Source organism: Macaca thibetana, chromosome 5 (genome assembly GCF_024542745.1).
Source record: "Macaca thibetana thibetana isolate TM-01 chromosome 5, ASM2454274v1, whole genome shotgun sequence".
Classification (NCBI taxonomy): domain Eukaryota; kingdom Metazoa; phylum Chordata; class Mammalia; order Primates; family Cercopithecidae; genus Macaca; species Macaca thibetana.
This window is the reverse complement of record NC_065582.1, coordinates 123,109,599-123,130,687: the sequence shown is the minus strand read 5'-3', so window position 1 is coordinate 123,130,687 and position 21,089 is coordinate 123,109,599. Positions and strand designations below refer to the sequence as shown.

At 39.7% G+C, this 21,089-nt stretch overlaps 1 protein-coding gene across 4 annotated transcripts in view; it reads right to left on the bottom strand.

Annotated features, from left to right (window-relative positions):
* The window catches only part of MOB1B (MOB kinase activator 1B), an 81,865-nt gene that overhangs the window by 12,970 nt on the left and 47,806 nt on the right, over nt 1–21,089 (bottom strand). For all 4 annotated transcript variants that reach the window (XM_050791430.1, XM_050791433.1, XM_050791432.1 and 1 more), the window contains 2 exons: nt 14,147–14,313; nt 4,618–4,711 (listed from right to left, as the gene is read on the bottom strand). In XM_050791430.1, the coding sequence (XP_050647387.1) occupies nt 4,618–4,711; nt 14,147–14,313 (261 nt within the window). The remainder of the gene's footprint in view (nt 1–4,617; nt 4,712–14,146; nt 14,314–21,089) is intronic.

The window sequence follows — 21,089 nt, the reverse complement described above, 5'->3', positions numbered from 1 at the left end:
CTTCAGAAGGCTGAGGCGGGCGGATCACTTGAGGTCAGGAGTTCAAGACCAGCCTGGCCAATATGGTGAAACCCCGTCTCTACTAAAAATATAAAAATTAGCCAGAAATCGCTTGACTCAGGGAGGCAGAGGTTGCAGTGAGCCAAGATGATGCCCATCCCAGCCTGAGCAACAGAGCGAGACTCCGTCTCAAAAAAAAAAAAAAAACACAAAACCCTAAAAGAGTTACACACATACACACACATCCCCTGAATTTTGAGATAAGGAAGATGCATACAAGTGAAATTCCAAAGTGGAAAAATCTCTAAACTCAACTAGCATTTAATATTTTAGTTTCCAAAAGGTTACTTCTGCTGCTTAACCTCTCTCCCTTTGATTCAATTCTACCCTTGTCCCCAGATTTGGGCTAAATGATAGGTCAGTTAGCCTGGGAAAGGAGATGACAATATATAAAAGAAAAATACTACAGGATATTTTAAACAATAGCAATTATCTCTGGATAGGATAAGTGAGGATGCTTTCTATTTAATCAGAACTACTTATACCTGAACAATAATATTAAACAAGATATACCTGAATTAAACATTCTGTAGACAACCTTACTGCCAAAAGTGGGGCAACAGGGATGACTATCAAGTCCATTTTGAAGGTCTCCAAGGAGATACTTTCCAACACCTCTTGATATTCTGTTTTTACTGTTTAATCACTTTCACAGTCAAAAGATTCTTTCTAATATAATACTAAAGTTCTTTGTGCAATTTAAGCCTATTGTATCTCCTTGTTTGCTCCTCGTAGGAGATAGAGACCATGAATGGTAAGATTTTAGCCATCATTATGCTTTTTTTTTTTTGAGACAGGATCTTGCTCTGTAGCTTAGGCTGAAGTACAGTGGCACAAGCATAGCTCACTGCACCCTTGAACTCCTGGGCTCAAGCAATCCTCCCACCTTGGCCTCCCAAATGCTGAGATTACAGGTGTGAGCCACCATCCCCAGACTGTAATTATTCTTTTTTTTTTTTTTTGAGGCGGAGTCTTGCTGTCGCCCAGGCTGGAGTGCAGTGGCACGATCTCGGCTCACTGCAAGCCCCGCCTCCCGGGTTCACACCATTCTCCTGCCTCAGCCTCCCGAGTAGCTGGGACTACAGGCACCTGCCACCTCGCCCGGCTAATTTTTTGTATTTTTAGTAGAGATGGGGTTTCATCGTGTTAGCCAGGATGGTCTCGATCTCCTAACCTCATGATCCACCCACCTCGGCCTCCCAAAGTGCTGGGATTACAAGCGTGAGCCACCGTGCCTGGCCGACTGTAATTATTCTTAAGAGACAGGGGCACAAGCATGTTTACTACCTTATGTGAAGAAACTTTAACATTTTTAACTTTCCCTCACAATCATGTTTTTCATCTTGTCAATCATTTTCAGATGTTTCACATTTATATTTAAATGTAAAAATCAGAAACAGACAAGGTAAACCAAAGAATCATTTTCAATATTCTGAAGTGTTTTTTAAAAATATTAACTATCTCTATCCTAAGGCTTTTTGAAAAATAAAATAATTGTATATTGCTTAGACCTTTAGAGTTTACAACTATGACTCCCTAATCTCTTCTTTTTCTTTCATTGTGTTTATATTTACGATGACTTTCTTCATTCTGTAGCTCTATTTTGCCGCGGTGCCTTTCTCATTCTAGCTTTGACAGACTATTCTCTTTGAAATGTATTTCTGTCATCACAGCATGAACTGGTAAACTGCAAACTCCAATGCACAATTTCTTTTTTAATAATAATAAAAATCAGTAACTGAGGGCCAGGCGCAGTGGCTCACCCCTGTAATCCCAGCACTTTGGGAGGCCGAGGAGGGCAGATCATTTGAGGTCAGGAGTTTGAGACCAGCCTGGTCAACATGATGAAATCCTGTTTATATGAAAAATACAAAAACAGCCGGGTATGGTGACATAATCCTGTAATCCCAGCTACTCAAAGAGGCTGAGGCAGGAAGATCTCTTGAACCAAGGATGCAGAGGTTGCAGTAAACCAAGATCGCACCACTGCACTCTAGCCTGGGCAACAGAGCAAGATTCTGTCTCAAAAAAAAATAAAATAAAAATTTAAGCCGGGCGCGGTGGCTCACGCCTATAATCCCAGCACTTTGGGAGGCTGAGGCGGGCGGATCACAAGGTCAGGAGATCGAGACCACGGTGAAACCCCGTCTCTACTAAAAATACAAAAAATTAGCCGGGCGCGGTTGTGGGCACCTGTAGTCCCAGCTACTCGGGAGGCTGAGGCAGGAGAATGGTGTGAACCCGGGAGGCGGAGCTTGCAGTGAGCCGAGATCGCGCCACTGCACTCCAGCCTGGGCGACAGAGCGAGACTCCGTCTCAAAAAAAAAAAAAAAAAAAAAAAAAAAAAAAAATTTAAAAAACAGTATCTGAGAACAAAGTTCTATGAGCCATGATTCAATACTACTTTGCAAGGGGCTTAGCATTTATTAAGTATTAACAAATGCCTCTCCTAGGCACAATCCTTCATCTGCTGGTAAAAATGAAGAACTATGACAACTACTACATCTTCTTAGTACTAATGACTAGGAAATGTCAAGATTCTCCCCCTTCAAAAAAAAAAAGGAGAAAGGAAGGGAGGGAGGAAGGGAGAAAAGAAGAGAAGGAAGAAGAAAAGGGATGTAGAGAAAGAAGAAACAGGAGGAGGGAGAAAGGAAGGAAAAGGAGGAAGAAAGAAGAGAAAGAGAGGGAAGCAGGCAGGCAGGAGACCACACAGCTTTAACGTTATGTACGCACGCATGCATGCATACAGGAACAGAGACAAACAGCTCTCACACCAGAAGAACTGGCCTTCTTAGAAGGCAGTACTATTTAATTTCTCAAGGTAAAACTGACCATAGAATAGAAAAACTAAAAACATCTATTTTCACAAGTGAAGCTTAACCAAAGTGAACATCAGTAATATTGACAAGAATTAATACTAATACTAGTTTTCCAAAAGTATTTCATTTCTAAATGCCCCCGTTCCTCTAAGAAATCTTCCCAAAATAACAAGTAACAGAAATTCACACTCTACCTTTGACGATAAAATTAGGAGACACCTATGTCTTTAAATCACTTTTTTTTTGAGACAGAGTCTCACTCTATCAGTCAGGCTGGAGTGCGGTGGCACGATCTCAGCTCACTGCAACCTCACCTCCACCTCCCAGGTTTAAGTGATTCTCGTGCCTCAACCTCCTGAGTAGCTGGGATTACAGATGTGCACCACCACGCCCAGCTAATTTTTCTATTTTTAGTAGAGACGAGATTCACCACGGTGCCCAGGTTGCTGTCAACCTCCTGACCTCAGGTGATGATCTGCCAGTCTCAGCCTCTCAAAGTGCTGGGATTGTAGGCGTGAGCCACCATGTCCAGCCTAAACGACATTATTTTTTAAAGGGGCTATCTTGACTAGACTTTTCAAACAGGCAAGGTGGGGAGTACGACAGTTCATACAAGTTCAAGTAGGGTGAGGAGAGAACAAAAGACGCACCTGCAACTACAAACCCCATACAAACTCCAAAGAAGACGTTGCTCCAAAGTAAACAGTCCCGTGACGGGTAAAAACCACAAGCATACTGCTGCAGGAAGAGGTCTAAATGGAGGAAGGGAATTGACAGACACTAGATTTTGAATAGCTCTGCAGCTATACTCATCTCCACGGGCTAGAAAGAAGTGAAGGTTCAAATACAGCTTTGTGTCTTTGCTAGTATGATCTTCCTTTCTCTTTACTGAGAACTGCCAACTTATTTTACGTCTTCACATGGTATCTCCATATCTTTCCTGAGCTACAATATTATACTTCTGTTACGGGCTCTTTGATCATTTGACTAAATTCTTTGAGTCTATGGCAATGCATAGAGCAATATTTTTATAATGAATGTTGACATATGAGGTAAAAAATATATATGAAAGGCCTTACATTTAGGTACCACTGAAGAAATGGTAACTGCCATTGTTATTATTAGTAGAAGTAATAATAAAAGCCAGTTTCCAAAATGTACTGATTCAACCCACATTTTTTGGATGTTAAAACAAGGTAGCAAGCTCTGTCCTTGCACCAAAAGGGAATTAAAAGAAGAAAAAATCCAACCGGTTAAATAGAACATGTATGAATAGTGTAAGAAATATAACAAAAAAATATCATTACAAAGGTAAAAAAGTTAAACAGTCTGATGAAATCAGAAGGCTGTGACAGAGAAGTAATTGAAAAAAAACATGAAGATCAGTAAGATTTTTTGAAATATTGACAGAAAATGACAGGAGTGAAATGGGAGAGAAGAAAAATGTCCAAGAGAAGAAGAGAATAAGCAAGCTTCCAGAGAATGTAAGTAACGGAGGGAACAGCAAGGTATTTCCAGTAATCCAGTTAGGATAGACCAGAGAAGACACATAAGCAAACAGAGAAAAGGCAGGATGGAGAGTCACAAAGCCCAAGCTGAGGAATCTAGATTAACAGTCACTGCAAACCTCAGAAAGAGATGTTAAGTAGCAAAAAATTACATGGTCAGAAACCCCATTCTTCTCTAAGAACCGTAAAATAATGTAAAAATAAGAAACCGATCATTAACTATGTCTTACTTTGGGCCAGCTGACATCACTGGACAACTCTCTTCTGTACAGAAGTCTGTGATGGTTCCATAAAGCATGTTGATCTGATTGAAGAAATCCACAGCTGTAAAGCAAATATCAGTTGTAAGTAAAACAAAATGGCTAAATTTAAAATGAAATTTTATTGTACTTGAACAGAATAGGCTTATCAGTGTTCTTTCCCCTACAAAGAACAGGTGAAAACCATACACGGAAGTCTCAATACACTGAAATGAGGAGCTTGTGTTTATCAAACAACTCCCTTGAGAGCAAAACGGCAAGCACAGAGAGGAAGAAATTATTTGCAACATATACAAACAACAGAAATCTTTTATCTAGAATATATAAAGAACTCATATAGATCAATAAGAAAAAGACAACACAGCTGAAAAATGTGAGACAGTTTTAAACTGTCACTTCACAAAAGAAATTTCCAGGTGGTCAAATGTCCTATGAAGAGATGTTGGTAATCACGGAACTACAAATTGAAATGATAGTGGGATGCCATTCCGTAGGCCCCAAAAAGGCTAAAATTTATTTGAAAATGCAACAAGGCAAGAATATCCAACACATTCTTAAAGAAGAACCAGGCTGGGCACGATGCATCACACCTGTAATCCCAACACATTCACAGGTCAAGGCTGGAGAATCGCTCGAGCCCAAGAATTCAAGACCAGCCTGGGAAACACACTGAGACCTCGTCTCTGCCAATAAAAATAAAAATAAAATTAGTTGGGCATGGTGGTGAATGCCTGTGGTTCCAGCTAGACAGGAGGCTGAGGTGGGAGGACTCCCTGAGCCCAGAAGTTAGGCTGCAGTGAGCCATGATCACATTACTGCACTCCAGCCTGCATGACAGAATATGTCTCAGAACAAAAACTAAGGTAAGTACTAAGATTTATAAAGCACAATGAATAAAACAGTATAATTTTAGTAGACCAATGGAACAGAAGAGAGACCTAGGCAATTACAGAAACAGATGCGAACATAGATGAAACATTTGATTTATGGCATAGCCATCACTGCAGAATGAGCAAAGGACAATGTTTTCATAAATATTTCTGAGTCAACTGGTTATTGCTATCGGGAAAAAACAAAACCTGGCCAGGCACAGGTGGCTCACACCTGTAATCCCAGCACTTTGGGAGACTGGGGCAAGAGAATGGCTTGAGGCCAGGAGTTCAAGACCAGCCTGGGGAACATAGCAAGACCCCACCTCTGCAAAAAATATTTTAAAAATTAGCCAAGTATGGTGGTGTTCTCCTGCAGTCCGAGCCACACCACTCAGAAGGCTAAGACAGGAGAATTGCTTGAGCCCAGGAGTTCCAGGCTATAGTGAGCTATGATCTCGCCACTGCATTCCAGTCTGAGCCAAAGAATGAGACCTTGTCTCAAAAAAATAAAGTAAAATGAGGCCAGGAGCAGTGGCTCACACCTGTAATTCCAGCACTTTGGGAGGCTGAGGCAGACGGATCACCTGAGGTTTGGAGTTCAAGACCAGCCATGATCAACATGGAGAAACCTTGTCTCTACTAAAAATACAAAATTAGCCTGGTATGGTGGCACATGCCTGTAATCCCAGCTACTTGGGAGGCTGGGGCAGGAGAATCGCTTGAACCTGGGAGGCGGAGGTTGCAGTGAGCTGAGATTGTGTCATCGCACTCCAGCCTGGGCAACAAGAGCGAAACTCCATCTCAAAAAAATAAATAAACAAAATGAAATCAAATGAAATTAGACTCTTCACTCACGTCATACCCAAAAAGCAATTCCAAGTAGACTGTACCTCTAAATGTGAAAGGTAAGACAATTAAGTTTAAAAAGAGCATAGGCCAGGCATGATGGCTCACACCTGTAACCCCAGCACTTGGGGAGACCAAGGCCTGGGGAGGATCACTTGAGCCCCAGAGTTTGGGACCACCCTGGGCAACACAGTAAAATCCCGTCACTACAAAAAATTAAATAATAAATAAATTAGCTGGGCATGGTGGTCATGCCTGTAATCCCAGCACTCTGGAACACTCTAGTAGGCTGAAGTGGGAGGGTCACTTGAGCCAGGGAATTTCAAAGCTGCAGTGAGCCATGATCGTGCCACTGCACTCCAACCTGGATGACAGGGCAAAACTCCCTCAAAAACATAAAAATTTAATTTTAAAAAAAGAGAACAAAATACACTAATCATAAAGGAATAGTTTTCATGTTTCATTAGATTTGTACCTAGGTTGATATTTTTGATGCTATTTTTTTTTTACTTTTTGTTCATTTTCTTTTGGCCTTTATTTCCTGGTGATGAGATATTCATAACTTTATATTGACCCAAGAGCTGACCACCTCATTAAATTCATCTATTAGTAATAATAATCATGGACTTTTAGATTTTCAACATATTTTCTTTTCCAAAAAGGGATTTTCAGACCAATCAACATATTTACTTTCATTGGCTATAAATGAAAAGAATAATTCTTTCTTCCTTTCCAGTCAGTATATTTTTTATTATTTTTCTTGCCTTACTGAATTGGTTAAGACTCCAGTAACTGGCCAGGTGCGGTGGCTCACGCCTGTAATCCCAACACTTTGGGAGGCCAAGGCGGGTGGACCATCTGAGGTCAGGAGTTCGAGACCAGCCTGAACAATATGGTAAAACCACATTGTTCTACTGAAATGTCAAAAATTAGCCAGACATGGCAGTGTGCACCTGTAGTCCCAGCTACTCAGGAAGCTGAGACAGGGGAACTGCTTGAACCCAGGAGGCAGAGGCTGCAGTGAGCCGAGATCACGCCACTGTACTCCAGCCTGGGTGACAGAGCAAGACTCCATCTCAAAAAAAAAAAGAAAGAAAAGAAAAAAAAGGACTCCAGTAACATATTGGTGGCAGATATCCTCCACTCTTTCCTAAATTAAGAAAAAATTTCAACATTTACTATTATACTGTTAAAGCTATTCTGCAAATAGATATGCTTTATCAGAAGAAAGTTCTCATCTATTACTTGATAACCCTTTTATTATGAATTGATTCTGAATTTTAACAAATGGTTTTTCTGCATGTATTGCTGTGATATGATTTTTTTTTCTCCTTGATTTTGGTTAATGCAGTGAATTACAATGACCAATTTACATTTTTTTTCTAATTTGTTGTTTTTTTTTTGAGGTAGGATCTCACTCTATTGCCCACGCCCGGGGTGCAGTCAGAGCTCACTGGAGCCTCAAACTCCTGGGTTCAAACAATCCTCCCGCCTCAACCTCCTTGAGTAATTAGGACTACAGGCATGCAACACCATAGCTGGTTAACTTTTAAAATTTTTTATAAATAGTGGGATTTAGCCCACGCGGTGGCTCACGCCTGTAATCCCAGCGCTTTGGGAAGCTGATACAGGTGGATCACCTGAGGTCAGGAGTTCAAGACCAGCCTGACCAACACGGAGAAACCCCATCTCTACTAAAAATATAAAAGTAGCCGGGCACAGTGGCACATGCCTGTAATCCCAGCTACCCGGGAGGCTGAGGCAGAAGAATCGTTTGAACCTGGGAGGCAGAGGTTGCAGTGAGCCGAGATGGTGCCAATGCACTCCAGCCTGGGCAACAAGAGCAAAACTCCGCCTCAAAAAAAAAAAAAAAATTGTGTGACTCACTATATTGCCTAAGCTGATCTGAACCCCCTGGCCTCAGGTAATCCTTCCACCTTGGCCTCCCGAAGTACTGGGATTACAGGCATAAGCCACAACCTGAGGCCCCTCAGATGTTAAACTAATCTTTGTATTTCTGGAATAAACTCAACTTAGTCACAATGAATTATATACACTTTTAAAATGTTACTAGATTCAACTCACTAACATTTTTATTATCTACATTCATTTCAAAAGTTAGATGACCTAGTTCCCTTTCTCCTAATGTTCATGTAGAACTCATAAAACTAATATATTTTCCCATTCTTTATAAGAGTCAAACACTGGTGTTATTTCTTCCTTAAATGTTTCATGGACATACTATTGTGGCAAGGTTTTTAAATAGATTGCAATTTTTTTTAAGTTATAAGATTATTCAGATTTTTTATTCTAGTGTTAACTTTGATCAGTTGAATTTTTATAAGAATTCGATTATTTCAGTTAAACTTTCAAATTTATTGGGATAAATCTGTAACTTGTTCACAATATTCTCTTACAACTTTAAATAAACAATATTCTCTTACAACTTTTAATGTTATGTAAGATCTGGTGTGTATTTCCTTTTTTATTCCTGATATTGGTTATTTGTGCTTTCAGATATTATTAAATAATTAATATTTTAAATATTTTTAAAATATTAAAATATTTTTTTCTTGATCAATCTTACCAGGAGTTATAAATTTTTAGACTTTTCAAAGAATTATTTTTTTTTTTTTGAGATGAAGTCTCACGTTTCACCATGTTGGCCAGGCTACTCTTGAACTTCTGACCTCAAGAGATCCACCCACCTCCGCCTCCCAAAGTGCTGGGATTATAGGCATGAGCCACCATGCCCAGCCTGATTCCATTTTATGTTTATTTTCTATTTTATTAACTTCTGTTCTTTACTAATAACCTCTTTTAACTTTTTTTTTTTTTTTGAGATGGAGTTTCACTCTTGTTGCCTAAGCTGGAGAGAAATGGCACAATCTCAGCTCACTGCAACCTCCGCCTCCTGGGTTCAAGCAATTCTCCTGCCTCAGCCTCCCAAGCAGCTGGGACTAGAGGCACGCCTCACCACGCCCAGCTAATTTTTGTATTTTTAGTAGAGATGGGGTTTCGCCATGTTGGCCAGGCTTGTCTCGAACTTCTGATCTCAGGTGATCCACCCACCTTGGCCTCCCAAAGTGCTGGAATTACAGGTATGAACCACTGCACCCGGCCTCGCCTCTTTTAACTTTCTTTGCATTTAATTTGCTGTTGGTTTTCCAACCTAGGAGAATGATGCTTAGTTCATTAACTTTTAATATTTTTTCTTTTCTTTTTTTTTTTTTTTTTAAGAGACAGAGTCTTGCTCTGTCGCCCAGGCTGGAGTGCAGTGGGGAGATCTCCGCTCACTGCAAGCTCCGCCTCCCCGGTTCACACCATTCTCCTGCCTCAGCCTCCCAAGTAGCTGGGACTACAGGCGCCCGCCACCACACCCGGCTAATTTTTTGTATTTTTAGTGGAGATGGGGTTTCACTGTGTTAGCCAGGATGGTCTCCATCTCCTGACCTTGTGATCTGCCCGCCTGGGCCTCCCAAAGTGCTGAGATTACAGGTGTGAGCCACCGCGCCCGGCCTTTTCTTTTCTAATATATGTGTTTATGTAAGGCTCTAAATTTCCTCTAACACAGCTTTAGCTATAATATATCCCACAAGTTTCCATATATAGTATTTTCATCACCAAATTTCAGTTCAAAATATTTTCTAATTTTCATTGAGATTTGCTTTTTCCAAACATATAGAGATTTCTGTTTACTACTGCTTTCTAGTGAGATTCTACCATGGTCAGAGAATGTATTGGTTTCCATTTTTGAAATTGTACATATATATACTCTTAGATGCTTAGGTCATGTGCTTCTAGGTCAAGTTTGTTAATCATGGTGCTCAAATTTTTCTAACTCCTTACTGATTTTTTCTTCTGCATTTTCGATCTGTTACTGAAAGAGGATTGTTAAAATCTCCCGTTATGACCACGGATTTTTTCATGCCTCAGCCTGCCAAGTAGCTGGAACTACAGGGATGCACCACCATGCCTGGCTAATTTTTTTTTGTATTTTTAGTAGAGATGGGGTTTCATCATTTTGGCCAGGATGGTCTTGAACTCCTGAGCTCAAGTGATCCGCCCACGTGGCCTACTCCCAAAATGCTGGGATTAGAGACGTGAGCCACTGTGCCTGGCCTCTTAAATTTTCATGAGGTCTAATTTATTTTTTCTTTTAAAAGCACACTTTTGGTTTTGTATGTAGAAACTCATCACCAAATCCAAGGTCACATAGATTTTTCTCCTGTGTTGTTTTTTTTTTTTTCCAAGTTTTATAGTATTGTGTTGTATTTTTAGGTCTATCATTCAATTCATGTTAATTTTTCTGAAAGGTGTAAATCTGTGTCTAGATTTATGTTTCTGCATCTGGATGTCCCAGTGTTCACCGCCATTTGTTGAAAAAATAATCCTTTCTCCGCTGAATTGCCTTTTCTTCTTTGTCAAGATCAGTTGATTCTATTTATATGGACCACTGGTAACTTTCATAACTTCAATTATATTTTTCTGTGTTCCTTTTTGAACATGTTCACTTTGAAATCACATTTAGACATCAAAATAGTGTTATCAGGTAGAGTTCTGACTAATTCGTGAAGCCTGGGGAGAGATCTCAACTACAGTTATGAATGCAAGAGTCCTTGGTGGGTAAATTTTTATTTTATTAGTTTAGAGAAGAGGTCTCCCTATGCTGCCCAGGCTAACCTCGAACTCCTGGGCTCGAGCCATCCTCCCACCTCAGCCTCTGGAATAGCTAGGATTACAGATGTGAACCACCACTCGCAGCTAATTTATTTTATTTTATATTTTTATAGAGACAGGTCTTGCCCAGGCTAGTCTCAAACTCCTGGCCTCAAGTAATCTTCCCACCTCGGCCTCCCAAAATGCTGGGATTATAGCGTGAGCCAATGCACCCAGTCTCTCCTTATATTCTTTAGGATTATTTTTTATTATTCTATTTTTCTCCTGTATTAGCTAAGTAATTATACTCTCACCTATCATTTGGATATAAATCTTTTCAATAATTCCCTTTACTCTTTTATGAACCTGAAATGTTTACTGAATCACTGCCAGTGAGTGGAAGTACCTGTCCTGACTCCAACCCTATTCACCTACTTCATCAAGTGTCATTTGGGAAGATTACTATAAATAAGGAAAATTTTACAGTCCAACACTTCAGTTAAATGCTGTATTTTCAAAGCAGAGTATATCTTAAGCAGATGTTCTAATGCTACAGTCCAGAGCAATCTGTGTCCAGCTGTAGTAAAATCATAGAATTACTGTGAAATTTTAAAAGTTCTCAAAGTTCTAGGTGTTTCAGTAGTACAGTAGTCCCCCTTTATCTGTGGTTTCACTATCCATGGTTTCAGTTACCTGTGATCAACCACGGGCTGAAAATATTAAATGGAAATTTTCGGAAATAAACAATATGTAAGTTTTAAATTGTGTGCCATTCTGAGTAACGTGATGAAATTTCACACCATCTCACTCCGTCCACTTGGGATGTGAATCATCCCTCTGTCTAGCTGTATACGTGCCCATTAATCACTTATAGTAGCCACCTTGGTTATCAGAGTGAAGGATTACAAGAAGGGTTAAGTAAAGCACAATAAGATTATTTTGAAAGAGAGAGACCATATTCACATAATTTTTACTACAGTATAATTGTAACTGTTCTATTTTATTAATAGTTGTTAACCTCTTGTTGTGCTTAATTTTAAATTAATCTTTAATAAATTTTAAATTAAGCTTTATGAATTAAGCTTTATCATAGGTATGTGGTGTACAGGAAAAAACACAGTGTATATAAGGTTCAGTCCTATCACCGGTTTCAGGAATCCACTGGTCATCTTGGAATGTATCCCTAGCAGATAAGGGAGGTACAGACACTCAGTTGTGGCAACTGAGAAAGAGACAGAATACAGACAGAAAATGATTATTTGCTTTTATATTTAAAAGTCAGAATCTACTGTACTACAGAAGCTCTATACAGCCATCCTTACATTTTAAACATGAGTAAATGAACTCTCAAATTTTACAAAAGGCACAAATTCGTACAAAAAGAACATACACATATATTGGAGATTTGTTCTGAATATTGTCTTGGAGATGACACAGAACCATCTTGGAAATACGACAGGCCTCATCAATAAAGCAAATAAATCACTTTATTTCAAATAACTAGACTCTCTTGGTCCAAGAGGATAATCACATAATAATAACATGGCTCTTGTGTAAATGCTGTCACAGTAAGTTTTAAGACATCATAATAAAATCTCCTGGTTCCTAAAAGGTTATTAGAGGAGGGGCCACTCAATTTATAAATTCCATGACATAGTTCAAATTATAATAAGAGGCCATCAAATATAAGAAAAATACTGTTTTGCATTTTCTTAAAGCCTAGACATTTTGCGTATGCTTTCAATTAAATTTCATTTTATTTTTACTTTTAAAAATTTTAAATTCAAATCAATTTCCTTCCATTATAAAATTCTAATTTTTTTTTTTTTCACTGATGTTGAAAAACCCTGAACCTTTTATTCCTCAACTTCCTCTGGCTTAATTCTCAAGAATATAATTACTATTCATATGTTATTCTCTGTAGGAGTTAAGAACATCTCATAAATATATTTTACTAATTTCATAAGATCACTACTTGATGTCTTTTTTTAAAAAATAAGCACAATTGGCTGGGCGTGGTGGCTCACACCTGTAATCCCAGCACTTTGGGAGGTCGAAGCGGGTGGATCACAAGGTCAGGAGTTCGCGACCAGCCTGACCAACATGGTGAAACCCCATCTCTACTAGAAATACAAAAATTAGCCGGACATGGTGGTGCATGCCTATAATCCCAGCTACTCAGGAGGCTGAGGCAGAAGAATCACTTGAACCCAGGAGGCAGAGGTTGCAGTGAGCCGAGATCGTGTCGCTGCACTCCAGCCTGGGCGACAGAGCAAGACTCCATCTCAAAATAAAAATTTAAAAAAGCACAATTAGACAAATAACTGAGTGTGCCACTGAAAAAGGCAATTTACCATAGTGGTTGACTCCATAGACTCTGAAATTCTACAGCCATATATTTGAGCCCAGGCTCTGCCATTTAATAGCTATATGACCTAGGCAATTTACTAATTATCTCAACTTAATCTATTAAACCAAAATAATAATCATACCTACATCGTAAGGATATAAAGATAAAATCATCCATGTAGAAAGGAGAGTGACGTGTCTATACAGTGTTTGATAAATGAAAAATTATTATTGTAATGAAGATAGTAAATCTATGCTTTATATTAAAATAGGAAACAAGGTTTCATAAAATTCCATATTCAGAAATAAAATAACAAGACTGGATGTGGTGACTAGTGCCTGTAATCCTAGCACCATGAAAGGCTGAGATAGAAGGATCACTTGAGGTCAGGAGTTTAAGACCATCCTGGACAACATAGTGAGAGCCCCATCTCTACTAAAACATGTTTGTAAATGAGCTAGGCATGATGGTATGTGCCTACAGTCCTAGCTATGCTAGAGGCTAAGGGTGGGAGGATTGCTTGAGCCCAGGTGGTCAAGGCTGCAGTGAGCCATAACTGTGCCACTGTACTCCAGCCTTCCAGCCTGGGTGACTGAGTGAGACCCTGTCTCAAAAAATAATAATAAAGTAACATGAAGGTTAAAGTTAGATTATCATTCTTTTATGGTGTTAGCTTGCTAACTAAATCCTAGAAGGGATAGCACCAACACTCATCAACAATGAGGCTATTATCCTAATTCATAGTCTACTGAGAAATAGAAAGGCTACTTACTGTTAACTGCAACCCATTCATTTAGATCTTCCCCCTCAGGAAGCATGACAGCCATCCGAAGGTTGCCACTGCCAAGTGTGGCTTCTGCATGTTTTAAGAGCTCATACTGGTGAGAACCCTCTGGAATGTTCTTCTTTGGTTTAAAAGTTTTAGAAGAGCGACTACCACTATGAATAGAAAAGAAAAAAAAAGGAGTTTAATATTTAAGGCATGACATTCAACAGGGTCATTCACCAAGCATTAGACCTAAACTGTATTGGCTTAAATCCCAGCAATATAATTGCTGTAACTACTGTGCTCTCCATTCAAAACTCCTACAAACTTTCTCTGCTGTCCCTAGTTAACTCACAAAAAGAAAAAGTTTTTAAGCTGTAACTAACACCTCTTCTCAATAAATTAATGACTCAGGATTATAAATTGTAATCTAAAAAACAAAAAAAAACTTCCATGATAAGTTTTAGTTATTTTATTCCTTTCACTCCTATTCTAAGTCTCTCATTCTAATAAAATAAATTTGTTTCCTTCTTAAAAGAAATATAAAGATACAATTTGATATCAATAAAACATAAAAATTCTGGAACAAGAAAAAAAAAGCTACATGTTCAGCCAGGCACAGTGGCTCATGCCTGTAATCCCAGCATTTTGGGAGGCAGAGGCAGGCGGATCACCTGAGGTCAGGAGTTGGAGACCAGCCTGGCCAACATGGCGAAACCCCATCTCTATTAAAAATGCAAAAAAATTAGCCAGGCTTGGTGGCGGGTCCCTGTAATCCCAGCTACTCGGGAGGCTGAGGAGGAGAATCGCTTGAACTCGGGAGGCGGAGGGTGCGGTGAGCCAAGATTGTGCCACTGCACTCTAGCCTGGGCGGCAGAGTGAGACGTTTCAAAAAAAAAAAAAAGAAAAGAAAAGCTACATGTTTTTCTACCCAATTATAGGAAGTATCAGTAATCAATTTTAGTCCAGAATTCTAGTTAAGCAGTTAAGTAGCTAGACATTAGTATGGCTGGTTTGCTCAAATTTCTGAATGCTTACGCACATACAGAGATACAGACACAAGCACACACAGCGAATGTGTATGTGTATATATACACATAAATTTTTTTAATGGATCAACTGAAACTAGGCTTCAAGGTGGTTTTAATAGTTTTTAAGAGAGCTGGGCACCTCTAGTTCCAGCTACTCAAGAGGATGAGGTGGGAGGATCCCTTGAGGTTGTAGTGCACTATGACCACACCTGTGAATAGACACAGCACTACCAGTTGGGCAACAGAGCAAGACCTCCATCTCTGAGAAAAAAAAAAAAAAAGAGGCGGAAAGCTGAGTGTGGTGGCTCACACTGGTAATCCCAGCTACTCGGGAGGCCAGAGGCAGGAGGACTGCATCAGGCCAGGAATTCGAGACCAGCCTGGGCAACATAGTGAGACCCGCCCCCCCGCCATCTCTAAAAAAATGTTTAAAAATTAAATCAGGTGTGATGGTGCAGCCTGTAGTCCCAGCTAGGGACTAGGGAGGCTGAAGCCAAAGGATAGCTTAAGACCAAGGAGTTCAAGACTGAGTAAGCAATGATCATGCCACTCTACTCCAGCCTGGGCAACTGAATGAGGCCCCTCTCCTTAAGAAAAAAGAAAAGAAAAAACATAGCAGGGGGATTTTTAAATCTTCTGTTAATGCTAGCAAATTTTTATCAAATTAGGAGTCACCCCCGTCCATTATTCTCCTTCACTTCTTATGAAAAGAAACAGACTGGAAAAAAACAGGCTAGATAAGTGGGAACTTTAACGTTATTAAATTCACATCATCAAAAACATCTAGGCATTTGAACATATGAATATGAAAGAGGAATTCAAAAAAAACTACATAAACGATGGTGACACTTTCCAAACTGCAAAGCTTTTCACTCTACCTCCTCTCAAGTTTTAACCCCTCACCCCAATCCCTCCCTCTTTCCCTAAGATAAACCAGTAGTTCTCAACCCCTGGCTGCATTATTATAATCATCTGAGGAGCTGTCAAAAAGTACTGAGGATCTTGAAATAAAATAAGAATCTACCAGTCAACCCGAATACCCAATTCAAATAACAGGTATTTTTCATTGTAAAGTACATGCATTCTCATTTAAATGTAGGTCTCTCCACAGGTGTTTAATTAGAATTAAACTGATGTTCCTCAACTCTAACACACACCCTCTCCCCTAAAGGATCACTTTAAAAACACTCATCACAGAGCTGGGCAAAGTGGCCCACACCTATAATCCCAGCACTTTGGGAGGCCGAGGCGGGCAGATTACTTGAGCCCAGGTCAATCTGGGAAACACGGCGAAACTGTCTCTACAAAAAATACAAAAATTAACCAAGTGTGGTGGTGCATGCTTGTAACCCCAGCTACTCAGGAGGCTGAGGTGGGAAGATCACTTGAGCCCAGGAAGTCGAGGATACAGTGAACCGAGATCATGCCACTTCTTCCCAGCCTGGGTGATAGAGCAAAGCCCTGTATAGAAAAATAAAAGTAAAAAATCGACCCAGCACAGTGGCTCTTGCCTGTAATCCCAGCACTTTGAGAGGCTGAGGTAGGAGGATCGCCTGAACCTAGGAGTTCAAGACCAATCTGGGCAACACAGTAGGACTCCCTCTCTAAAAAATATATTTAATTTTTTTTTCAACCAGAGAATCAGAAGCTAAAAGAAAAAAAACTAAAAATAAAAACACTCATTAGATTATGATACATCTCTGCTTAGAACCACTCAGTGACTTTCCAGTGCAAAAGTGTAAATCCAAAGGTCAAATATTAGATATAGTCAAGCTCTAGACCCACACTAGAATGCGGAAATTCTTCAGTTTAATGAGACAATGTATTAAACACCAAATTTGCTCCAAGCATCTCTAAAATATAATTATAAAAATATAAATGTTAGGTGTGGCAGTACATGCCTGTAGTCCCAACTACCGAGAAAGCTGAGGCAGGAGCATTGCTAGAGAGCAGGAGTTTGAGACCAGCCTAGGTAACACAGTGAGGCTCTGCCTCCAAAAAATAAAAATAAAATGAAATTTAAAAATTTATTTATATAAATATAAATGGTAATAATATAAATAGATGCATGCCTACCAAGCTTGAAACTTACTTCATTTTCCTCTTTCTAATACTTTAACAAAATTTTGCATAAGACACACACTTCACTGGGCGTGGTGGCTCCCGCCTATAATCCCAGAACTTTGGGAGGCTGAGGCGGATGTATCACCTGAGGTCGGGAGTTCAACAGTCTGGTCAACATGGCAAAACCCCGTCTCTACTAAAAATACAAAAATTAGCCGGGCGTGGAGGTGAGCAACTATAATCCCAGCTACTCCAGAGGTTGAGGCAGGAGAATCACTTGAACCTGGGAGCTGGAGGTTGCAGTGAGCAGAGATCGCACCACTGCACTCCAGCCTGGGTGAGAGAGCGAGACTCTGTCTCCAAAAAAAGAAAATCTGCTGGGCACAATGGCTCACACCTATAACCCTAGCACTTTGGGAGGTTGAGGTGGGTGGATCACGAGGTCAGGAGATCGAGACCAGCCTGGCCAACATGGTGAAACCCTGTCTCTACTAAAAACACAATAATTAGCTGGGCATAGTGGCGCAAATCTGTAATCCCAGCTATTCAGGAGGCTGAGGCAGGAGAATTCCTTGAACCCAGGAGGCGGAGGTTGCAGTTAGCCGAGATCACGTCACTGCACTCCAGACTGGGTGACACAGCAAGACTCCGTCTCAACAAAAAAAAAAAAAAAAAAGAAAGGAAAAGAAAAGAAAAAATAAAATCTGAGTTCAATTTTGTGAAGGCCAACTTTGACACACATTAGTTATTATCTCAGGCAAACTATCTAACTTTCCAGAGCCTATTTTTTCTTTAGCAGTGAAAGCCTAATAAAAATAACAAAACATGAACACTACCTGTATTATAGGACAGTTGCAAAATGAGAGGATATATGCAACATTTAGTATTTTCATTATCCTTTCTTTTCTTGAACCACAATGACTCACAGAAAGAAATGGTAGTGCAATGCTAAAACTCCAAATCCTACTCTATCCCTCAAGACTGAATGGGGGAAAATATAATTAGTTCAGAAAAAAATAACTGTCATACATCAAGTTTAAAAGAAAAATTTTTTAATTTCTGGGTTTTCTTTTTTTGTGGGGGGGGGAAGTGCTATGCCCTATGCTGACCACAAGGTTCAAGTGATCTTGGAATAATCTTAGCATTAGATTGGAAATCAGGAAAACAAGGTTCTACTCCCCATTTTGCAATTTTCTTTTGTTTTCTTATTTAAGTCAGAGTCTTGCTCTGTCAACCACAGGCTGGAGTGCAGTGGCGTAATCTTGGCTCATTGAAACTTCTGCCTCCCAAGTTCAAGCAATTCTCCTGCCTCAGCCTCCCAAGTAGCTGGGATTATAGACATGTGCCACCATGTCCAGATAATTTTTGTATTTTCAGTAGAGACAGGGTTTCACCACGTTATTCAGGCTAGTCTCGAACTCCTGAACTCAAGTGATCCGCCCGCCTTAGTCTCCCAAAGTGCTGGGATGACAGGCATGAGCCATCATGCCCAGCCTGCAATTTTCTTCTTATGTTACTTAAGAAACCACAAATTATCATCTGGGCTTCCACTTTTTTTTATTTTGTTTTTTCAAGAGTCTGGAAAATGACTTTTTACAAAAGTGTATCATTTAGGGATTAGATGTTTGTAAATGTTTTTAGTTGCCTGCAGCCTCTTGACTCTCTTCTCTGTTCCTCATTTCCACATACATTTATACTTTCAAATGCTTTCAAGTCCTACATCTAATTTTCCTTCTGTCTAACCCGTCTGCTTTATTACTGCAGAATATGCTAACCACTTAACACTTTTTAAAAATACTCTTTTAAAAGTCTTTGTTAGGTTTTTTCAGCTGCTACCTGAATCTTCTCTTACCCGAATCCACCCCACTGGGAAATGGTGGTGGTCAATAATGCTCCTCATTCCCAGGTCAAAAGACCTCTGACAGGCCAGGCAAGGTAGCTCATGCCTGTAATCCCAGCACTTTGGGAGGCTGAGGCAGGCAGATCACTTAAGGTCGGGAGTTCAAGACCAGCCTGGCCAACATGGTGAAACCCCATTTCTGCTAAAAACACAAAAATTAGCCGGGCATGGTGGCAGACGCCTGTAATCCCAGCTACTCAGGAGGCTGAGGCAGGAGAATCGCTTGATCCCAGGAGGCGGAGGTTGCAGTGAGCCGAAATCGCACCACTTCACTCCAGGCTGGGTGACAAGGCAAGACTCCATCTCCAAAAAAAAAACAAAAAAAGACCAACTGACAGAGTTTTCAAATTCAAAAGCACAAATACCCAAGCATGTACACAGAAGTCCTCATCAGTGAGTACAAGCTCTTGTAGCAACACTGTATGCCCAAATGCATATATCTCACATATTTTAAGATATATGAATGCAAATCTTCACAAAAATTTTCAAAAACATATATTGCCCTCTCACCCCACCTACCTCAGAAGAAATTACAGTTTCTAGTATCTGGTAAAAGCATCAGGAAGTTTTGTGCCTGTTTTTGTTTGCTTTTACACAACAGCACCATAATGTAGTGTACTTAATAATGTTTTTCACTTAACATATCCAGAAAACTGTTATATTTAAGATACAAGTAGATCTACTTTATTCTTTCTAAAGACTGAAAATAGCATTTCCTTATATAGATAATATCATAATATAGTTTGATCAGTCCTTTATTAAAAACATTTAGGTTGTTTCCTCTAGTCATCTGCTACCACAAACAATACTGCAGTAGGCATCCTTGTGTGTGTGCATATATGAAGGATAAATTCCTAGAACTGCTATTCCAAAGAGCAGTTACATTTTTAAATTTTATATAGTGTCTGTTTTTTCACCAAATAAATTGTACCCTTTTACAATCCCACTAACAATGTATGGGAGCAGCTACAACATATGAGTCTTAAAGGACAGGTATTAGACTACTAATTTCTCTTGTACAGCTTCCAACACAGCATCCTAACTATGGAGAATGTTGTGTTTTGTTCTGTTTGTTTATTTGTTTGTGCCCTATTGCCTAGGCAGGAATGCAGGGGCAGGATCAATGGCTCAAGTGATCCTTCCACCTCAGCCTCCTGAGTAGCTGTGACTACAGGTATACGCCACCACACCCAGCTAATTTTTTGTATTTTTATTAGAGATGAGGTCTCACTTCGTTGTCCAAGCTGGTCTCGAACTGCTAGGCTCAAGCAATCCTCCCATCTTGGCCTCCCAAAGTGCTGGGAATACAGGCATGAGCCACCATACTCAACCACTATGGAATGCTTTCTAACTAGAATGTGAATGAGGTATAATATTAATAATTCATAGCATTACTCCACTGCTTTCCAAATAAATGTCCATGATATTCACATTTGTTTTCCCACTCTTACTCGTATTTGAAGGCAAATCAATTTTTAGAGCAGGACAGGGTGATTTGTCTAGTAAACAACTTAGTCCTAGAGATAGCTCTGAATACGTATCTCTTAGTCTTCCGATTTATCTTTTGCAAATTTCAACATCATTTATTTTCTCTTTGAGACTCTAAAACAGTAGCTCCCAACCTTTTTGGCACCAGGGACCAGTTTCACAGAAGACAATTTTTCCACTTGCTGGCTGCTCACCTCCTGCTGTGAGGCTCAGTTCCTAACAGTTTTTGTTTTTGTTGTATTATCCCTATTTTGTTTTCTGTACCAGATACCTATATATTGACACTGAAGAATATGTAAATTTATTCAAAATTAAAAGCAAATTATTTGTAACACAAATGATTATAAAATAAATGATTTTTTGTCACAAATCATGTATTTGTGGCCGGGCGCGGTGGCTCACGCCTGTAATCCCAGCACTTTGGGAGGCCGAGGCGGGCGGATCACAAGGTCAGGAGATCGAGACC